This window comes from Anoplophora glabripennis, unplaced genomic scaffold (assembly GCF_000390285.2).
Source record: "Anoplophora glabripennis isolate ALB-LARVAE unplaced genomic scaffold, Agla_2.0 scaffold81, whole genome shotgun sequence".
Classification (NCBI taxonomy): Eukaryota; Metazoa; Arthropoda; class Insecta; order Coleoptera; family Cerambycidae; genus Anoplophora; species Anoplophora glabripennis.
In genome coordinates, this window is record NW_019416522.1 from 982,887 (window position 1) to 990,426 (window position 7,540).

At 32.6% G+C, this 7,540-nt stretch overlaps 3 protein-coding genes across 6 annotated transcripts; 2 read left to right on the forward strand and 1 right to left on the reverse strand.

The window, feature by feature from the left end:
• The first annotated feature begins 516 nt into the window (after positions 1-516).
• Positions 517-1,585, forward strand: LOC108908872 (glutathione S-transferase 1). Its single transcript, XM_018713035.1, has 4 exons — positions 517-832; positions 888-1,088; positions 1,134-1,301; positions 1,385-1,585. Exons 1-4 carry the CDS (start codon positions 692-694, stop codon positions 1,535-1,537), a joined length of 663 nt encoding a protein of 220 aa, XP_018568551.1. The 5' UTR covers positions 517-691; the 3' UTR covers positions 1,538-1,585.
• A 45-nt stretch (positions 1,586-1,630) lies between these two features.
• LOC108908871 (synaptic vesicle 2-related protein) lies at positions 1,631-4,951 on the reverse strand. The gene is made up of 11 exons (XM_018713034.2): positions 4,716-4,951; positions 4,499-4,658; positions 4,318-4,414; positions 4,134-4,258; positions 3,899-3,962; positions 3,719-3,844; positions 3,449-3,663; positions 3,209-3,396; positions 3,039-3,150; positions 2,807-2,981; positions 1,631-2,004 (listed from the first exon to the last, which is right to left on the reverse strand). The coding sequence occupies exons 1-11, from the start codon at positions 4,867-4,869 to the stop codon at positions 1,846-1,848; spliced, it is 1,575 nt and encodes a 524-aa protein (XP_018568550.1). The 5' UTR covers positions 4,870-4,951; the 3' UTR covers positions 1,631-1,845.
• Positions 4,952-5,248: 297 nt separating this feature from the next.
• On the forward strand, positions 5,249-6,698 carry LOC111691666 (putative nuclease HARBI1). 4 transcript variants are annotated; one of them, XM_023454831.1, is made up of 5 exons: positions 5,249-5,392; positions 5,455-5,745; positions 5,815-5,902; positions 5,993-6,090; positions 6,156-6,698. In XM_023454831.1, the coding sequence occupies exons 1-5, from the start codon at positions 5,381-5,383 to the stop codon at positions 6,324-6,326; spliced, it is 660 nt and encodes a 219-aa protein (XP_023310599.1). In that variant the 5' UTR covers positions 5,249-5,380; the 3' UTR covers positions 6,327-6,698. The 4 variants fall into 4 exon arrangements, with proteins under 4 accessions (XP_023310599.1, XP_023310597.1, XP_023310598.1 ...); XM_023454829.1 differs by having other exon boundaries at positions 5,253-5,392; positions 5,437-5,745; positions 5,815-6,090; XM_023454830.1 differs by having other exon boundaries at positions 5,254-5,392; positions 5,446-5,745; positions 5,815-6,090.
• Positions 6,699-7,540: the final 842 nt, after the last annotated feature.

Consider the following 7,540-nt stretch of genomic DNA (forward strand, 5'->3'; position numbering starts at 1 on the left):
ATTGTATCGAAGATCATTATGCTGCGTTGGTGATCTCCTTGTAGAGATCATAGGTTTGTTTATTTGGTCCTATGATTAAATTAAAACAGATTATCACCTATTTGGTTTTCTGCTATTAATTAGCAGATATAACATAATTGCAATTCAATACTGCTGGATTAAATTTGATGCAAAAATTTTATTTTTCAACCTATTTATTGATTTTATAAAAAATCGGGTCCTTCATCCGTTGAAGAAATTCGCAATTTTTTTTGGAAAAATTAAATAATAGGCACAAAAGTTTGTTGTTTTAGAAATTTCATTGATTTGCCGAAATTCCCAAATTTTTTTCTTTGACATCACAACTCCATTACATAAATAACAAAATTTCTTTATTTTTGCTTTAGTTTGTTTTAGTTTTAGCCTCCAAGAGAAAAAACTGATTGGTGTAAAAGGTGTGTATAGTGTAGATGAAGGAAAAAAACGTAAACATAACATAACCCAAAACACAATTAATATTTTTTTCATAACCACTTACTTATATCTTATCGTGATCTTATCTATGATAACCACAAAAGTGGTTACAACATTGATTCACTAATAATTTTATTTTGATAAACTGATATTGTCGTTTGTTACTAAACTTTAAAAAAAAGTCTAGTAACAGAGCACAGATCTAATAGTTTACACGGTCTTTGGTTTAGAGAGAGGTATGGGATTAATTTTATACCATTTTCCCCCAAGTGGGCCATCCAGAGGAGCTCTGTTAGCTGCTAAAGCCATTGGTGCCGATGTAGATGTCCAAATTGTAAATTTATTTAAAAAAGAACAACTTAAAGAAGACTTTGTTAAGGTACTGAAAACATAAGATGTGTATTTCTAACTATAGAGTGAAAATCAAATTGTAGATTAATCCCCAACATACCGTTCCAACTTTAGTAGATGGTGACGTTTCTATATGGGACAGTCACGCAATTGGGACATATCTGGCAACAACCTACGGCAAAGATGAGACCTTGTACCCTAAAGACCCTAAACAAAGGGCTCTTATTGACCAACGATTGTATTTTGATTGTGGTACTTTATACCCTAGAATTAGAGCAATTTGTGTAAGTTTTACATCTGCAAAGAATTGTTGTCATCTTTGTATTTAGTTTCCAGTACTATTTCTAGGTGAAGATCAGATATATGACGAACATAAAGCCCCCTTAGAAGAGGCACTAGGATTCCTAGATGTCTTTCTGGAAGGGAATGAATTTGTAACAGGAAATAAATTGACTGTTGCAGATTGTTCCCTGGTTGCATCCACATCATCCATTGCTGTAAGTTTGGCAAATAGAATTATTTTTAAAATGTCGTAATTTTTGTTGTCTTGGAACTGCGATATTTATCAAATATTTTCTAGGCTATTGGTTGGGATTTGTCACCTTATTCAAATGTAGCTGCATGGGTGGCCAGATGTTCTTTAGCCATTCCGGGATATGCAGAATTCAATCAAACAGGTGCCGATGAATTCGGGAAACTAGTAAGGAGTAAGTTAGCCCCAGGGCAACTTTAAATATTACATGTTTATTCTTGAATAAAACTTTATTTTCTTACAAAACGAGTTATTCACAAGTGCATTAGTTAAATTCTTAGGTATAAAATTTATAAAAAGTCATAAAATATATATAAAAATAACCAGCACCGACATATCACAAGAATTAATAAATTAATAAAGATCTATACTGTAAAATAAATACTATGGTAAAAATTCGTGCAATAGAAGCATTAAGTACTTTGGTTTACTGTCATGAGTAACTACAGTGTAATACTGAAGCAGTGTAGTCTTAAACTCTACAAGAGATCATTTTCTAAAGACTAACGTCATTTCTTCGTAACGTTTGCGTTTGCATGCTGCTGAACATTTTCGGTAAGTTCTTTTCCTCTTGTTTCGATGGGCAATAGGAGGCAGCCTACCGCTGCTAAAATAGCTGCTACAGCGTACGTTGTTGTTGAAAGGGAAATTGAAGATTTTAATAACACCTAAAATAGTCATGTATGTAGCGATGCCAAAATATTACATTTTTATGAAACCTGCTTTTGTCGCCAATAAACTGGTGAGGACATAAAAATTTAGGTTTTCACAATTTTTCTGTAAATCTAAATAATTTGGCTTCGCTACGTTAATCGATACCTTTGATTGATGTCACTTTTTATATTTCATATCAGTTGACGTCCACAACTATGCTACAGACTCAGTTAGTTCATGTCTGTTTTTACTTCACAACACATGCATTCTGTCTGATTATTTATCAAAATTCAAAAATAGTAAATAAATCAAACCACGATTTTTACACTTTCTGTGCACACTTGAAATATTCTATTTTTACAATTTCAATTCTCCATTTGTCAGTTTAGTTGTTTCCTTTTTTGTCATATGCGAGCAAGTGGAGAAAATGTGTTATTTTCTATTTGAGTTAATTCAATGCATTTTTAAAAATGTAATTATATGTGTTAATAACCAATCGTTAACAATCAGGGTAGTCGTAAATGAGTAAATTTTACGAAATGTTTATCATGCATCAAGTAATTGATTACGTGAAGTATTTGCAGAAGCAAAATAAAATGACATCTTTAAAAAATTACACCTTTCATCCGAAAATAAGTTTAAAACTGCATTTAAGTCGACAAACAAACTATTTTTTATAATCGGTGACCATGTTTTTTTAATACCTGTGCCACATCTTTAAAAAATTACACTTTTCATCCGAAAATAAGTTTAAAACTGCATTTAAGTCGACAAACAAACTATTTTTTATAATCGGTGACCATGTTTTTTTAATACCTGTGCCACATATGGTGTAACCATCGCTCCAAATCTAGCCATTGCGCTACAAGATCCAACTCCAACTGCTCTTAGCGAAGTAGGATACACCTCAGGGGTATAAACGTAAGCTGCTTGGAATACACCAGCTATTATACCACGAGCAAAAAATAGCATGATTGTCAGAAAAACTCGCCTACAAAGAATTTTTCAAGATTAATGTACTTAAGAAAAATGGTAAATGTTTACTTACTTTTTAGTGCAAACCATTAAGAAACAACAACAAATTGCGTAAATAACAAATTGCACAGCCATCGTTTTCTTTCTTCCAAATCTTTCGATAATGAATATAGTAATAAAGATTCCTAAAAAAATAATAAATGAATCGACTTTAATTGGCATTAAATAAAGTGCATCAAAAACCTGGAAATTCTGCCAATGTTGTCCAAAGTAAATCCATATAATCGGTAGTTTGCAACTGACGACAGTCCGCTGCACACGTATCTAAAGTTTGTGTAGGCACCGGCTCCTCAGAGCAGATTATCGCAGCCGTTTCAAATAATTCTGTCGTCATCAAAACCAGTCCGTAATAACAAAACGCGCACGCCATCCTAAAATGTATGACCATAGGAATACATGTAATATATTAATATAATTAATTACCATATAAACCACAACAACAGAGATGTCATTCTTAAAGAAGGGACCAACAAATCTTTAAATCTCCCTCTATGAGGAGAAGACGTCATGGAATCGTCCACAACCAAACGGCCCAACAACATAGGCTTCCCGTTATCTTTTGCTATTTTCTCCAAAGTTTCCAATGCTTTCTCTGTTTGTCCACTAGCGACATGAAATCTTGCAGATTCTGGCAACCACTGTGGATGCAACAATTTGATAACAATATCAGTAATGACTTCTTTAAATACTCACGGGACATATCAATGCAAAAGCCAGTAACGGACCTGTGGATAGAGCTAATAACCAATGCCAACCTAATGTTGGCATAACTATTAATGCTAGAGTCACTTCAAAGCATGCGCCAAGCGCCCAAAAACACTGGAATGTGAGAAACATAAATAAAAAGACAAAAGTGCTTCAAGTGAAACTTACATCAAGCAAAACAACACATTTAGCTCTTTGTTTGGTGGGCAAAAATTCAGCGTACAAAGTCACACTAAAATAAAACAATAAAGCAAAATCAAAATTGTTTTCTTACTACCTAAATACCATTGCAATAACATTTTTTAAAATTATATCCATTGTGCTAAAAATTGCTATTGCCTAATAAATACTCACAGTATAGTTATGAGAATGATAACAAAACAGTATTGAGACTGTTACTTACGATTGTGGAGTACATCCAATTGCAAAACCTACTAGCCCTCTTAAAAGTAAAATCCACATAAAACTTGGAGCAATTGCACTTAATAGACCATAATAAAATAATAACACAGCACATAGTGTTAAGGCCTATAATTCAAATACCGACATAAATATCTTGGTGTTTTATCACATTGCATATAATTTACCTGTTTCCTGCCATACCTATCACTCAAGTTGCCCCAAAAGGTAGATGATAACATCATTCCTAAGAATACTACAGTTGTAGTTAAAGCTTGCTGATATCTAAAAAGTATACAAATATTCACATTTAAGTGGTTTTCCAGACTATTTTATTTCAGCTTCAGGATGATCTCAAACGGTATTCACCTTGAAATATGCCAGTCACAATGTAAGGCTGGCGAAAGAATAGACAAAATAGTCATTTCCATACTATCAGCCATCCAACACAATCCTGTCCAAAGTGACAATTTTACTTGAAACCATCCAAATCCTAGGGCGTTCACAGCTTGCGTAACTGTAAATGTATCTAAAAAGCAGAAATCCTATATCATATGAAAACTGATTTTTCTACAAGTTACATTACCATCAGGTACAACTGAAACAGAAGCCATTTCAATTTCTTGAGGTATAACTACATCAGGATCTACAAGCTCATTAGTAGAAGCAGATGGATTAGACACACTGGCCCCACTGCCCCCATCTATATCTTGGTAACCCTTAGTCCGCTTTAGTACCATATTGTTTATCGTTGTAAGACTTATTTTTTACTTATAATTTAAAATATATTGTTTACGTGGAATTAACATTATTCTAACCTAATTTCTCAAACGTCATTGCGTTGCGGTTACTGTGTATTATTTAGCTGCTTTCCAATTGCCAAGGAACTGCTCCTAAATTGTTCTTCTAATGTTCAACTCTTTAATTACTCCAAACTTAAGTAACTGGAACACCTCCGAAAAAAAGCATTTAAATAATTTTCAAACACTTTTTAATTTTAATGTTGTGAGCCAATACCAGTTTAATATAAATTTCACTTATTAAAGAACAGTGGCAGTAAATAATAATCATAATGAAACGTCTATAAAAATCCTAACTCCACATTGTGTGGAAGCAATTAGAGAATTTAGGCTGGTATTCATAGTTGTTCCTTGTGATTTGAGGGTGACTTATTTTGAATAATTTGTTTCATAGTGAATTTTCAATGTTTCAAAGGACGACAAATCATTCCTTATCTCAAGGCATGTCCGGATGTCCCTTGAGGTATGCTTTTACTCTTATAACCTATACATTTATGTGCCTATCAGATGTATTAGTAGCTACAGTTAAAGAAAATGGAAAATGACGAATTTTATGAGGATGTGGATGATGATGTTATAAATATACTAATTCCACGTTTTCCTAAGAGATATTTAAGAAACTATGAAAACCCATTGGAATTTTACGATGAATGCCAGTTTCAGAGAAGATATAGATTTTCTAAAGATAGTACAATACATATATTATTTCCTTTAGTAGAAACGACACTGCAAACTGTTAATAATCGTGGTTTGCCTATACCACCTTTGTTACAACTTTTAACAGGCCTTCGGTTTTATGCTACAGGTAGTTTTCAGGTAAGAACAAGTACTGATTTTGACTATAAATATATTTTTCATTTGGTTTTCAACATTTTTCTATTTCAGCTGGTATGTGGGGATCTACGTGGGATAAGCCAAGCGACAGTATGCAGAATTATTAGAAAAATTTCTATACATTTTGCAGAACTACTAGGTGAATATATAAAATTTCCTCAAAATATGGAACAACAGCGGGCAAATATTGCTTTGTTCTTTAATATTGCTGGATTTCCATCGGTTGCAGGGTGTGTGGATGGTACGCACATTCCAATTGCTAGTCCAGGAGGCAACAACGCAGAAGTGTACCGAAATAGGAAGGGTTACTTTTCCCTAAATGTACAGGTAATACCTGTATTTGTTTCTTCAGCAATTAGGTACATAAATATTAAATATGAATTTCGTTGTAGGTCATTGCTGGACCTAGAAGAGAAATATTAGATATTGTAGTTCGTCACCCAGGGTCCACCCATGACAGTGTAATTTTTGATAGAAGTTCTGCACGTGTACGTTTTGAATTACGAGAAATACAAGGATTACTATTGGGTGATAATGGTTATCCTCACGCCCTTACCTTATGACACCTTTGCTGAATCCAAATACTAATTCAGAAGTTCGATATAATAATGCACATAAGTCTACAAGAAATATTGTTGAAAGAGTTTTTGGGAGCTGGAAAAAAATCTTTCCCTGTATTCATTTTCCTTTAAGAACTAAAATAGACACTTCTTTAGCAGTTATTTGTGCTACTGCTGTTCTTTACAATCTTTGTATCAGGTACAGATTGAATGTAGAGGATGAGATTGAGGATGTACAAGATGAAGATATCCCTGTTGTTAATTATAACGATGGGAATGCAGTTGGAGTTGCATTTAGAAGGGCATTTATTATAACACATTTTTAAATATTATTATTATTAAGTTAAATTTAGATTGTACAAGAATTTTTTTATATTATATAAATAATAAAATAGCAAAACTACCGTTGCCTAATTTATAAATATAGAACATATCCTATAAACAAATACTATTTTCAAAAAAGTTAGCATTGTATGTACACAAGCTTGGTTATATTGTGGAATTTATAAAATTAATATACCTATATGGTGAATCAGAAGCACTTAAACCATTAAAAAAACAAGGTAGTCAAAATATATGTTTATTATACATAAAAAAATGTAAAAAGATAAGTAAAAATATATTATTTGTAACTACAAAAATAAACGGAAACAAAAACTTGGTATACCACAAAAGAATTATTTATGTAACAAATTAATTCTGAACATTGTGTTCTGCAAGAAGTGTTTTGAGAATAGCTAATTTGACTTCTTCCTCAGCCACTTTCATGCGCTTTTCGTGCAGTTCCCTTTGCTGTTCGATAGATTCTTTTAACTTTTGAATCCTTAACTTGGTTTCTTCTTCACATACACAACGTTGACAAGATTTTTGTAATCTCTTTACTTTTTCAATTTTTCTAGTAGGTGTCGATGATGTGGTAGGTGGTGTCTCATTATGTCTTATATTTGTTATCTGAATCTCATCAATATTTTCTTTATTAGCAGTATTACTTTTTGTATTTGGTTCAACACATGACATTAGATTTTTAGCTTCAAATACACTAGTACTATCCCATGAACATTCCAGTTGGACATCTGCATTTGGTGCTATGATGTCAACAAATTCCAACACTGGGTCTACTGATTTTTTCATAGGAGGTCCACCTCCAGTTAATAACCTCTCGTGTCTCATTTCTGTAGAAATTTTGCGTTTTCTAAAAAATAATGATTTGTAAATTA

What these genes read in the sequence shown, in the direction of transcription:
- LOC108908872 (XM_018713035.1), top strand. Translation starts at nt 692, where the DNA reads ATGGGATTAATTTTATACCATTTTCCCCCAAGTGGGCCATCCAGAGGA. An exon ending in TTAAAGAAGACTTTGTTAAG is followed by an intron (nt 833 to 887) that starts GTACTGAAAACA and finishes ATCAAATTGTAG; the next exon opens with ATTAATCCCCAACATACCGT. An exon ending in CTAGAATTAGAGCAATTTGT is followed by an intron (nt 1,089 to 1,133) that starts GTAAGTTTTACA and finishes CTTTGTATTTAG; the next exon opens with TTTCCAGTACTATTTCTAGG.
- LOC108908871 (XM_018713034.2), bottom strand. Translation starts at nt 4,869, where the DNA reads ATGGTACTAAAGCGGACTAAGGGTTACCAAGATATAGATGGGGGCAGT. An exon ending in ATTGGATGTACTCCACAATC is followed by an intron (nt 3,963 to 4,133) that starts GTAAGTAACAGT and finishes GTTTTATTTTAG; the next exon opens with TGTGACTTTGTACGCTGAAT. An exon ending in CTGTTGTTGTGGTTTATATG is followed by an intron (nt 3,397 to 3,448) that starts GTAATTAATTAT and finishes CATACATTTTAG; the next exon opens with GATGGCGTGCGCGTTTTGTT.
- LOC111691666 (XM_023454828.1), top strand. An exon ending in ATGCTACAGGTAGTTTTCAG is followed by an intron (nt 5,746 to 5,814) that starts GTAAGAACAAGT and finishes TTTCTATTTCAG; the next exon opens with CTGGTATGTGGGGATCTACG. An exon ending in ACTTTTCCCTAAATGTACAG is followed by an intron (nt 6,091 to 6,155) that starts GTAATACCTGTA and finishes ATTTCGTTGTAG; the next exon opens with GTCATTGCTGGACCTAGAAG.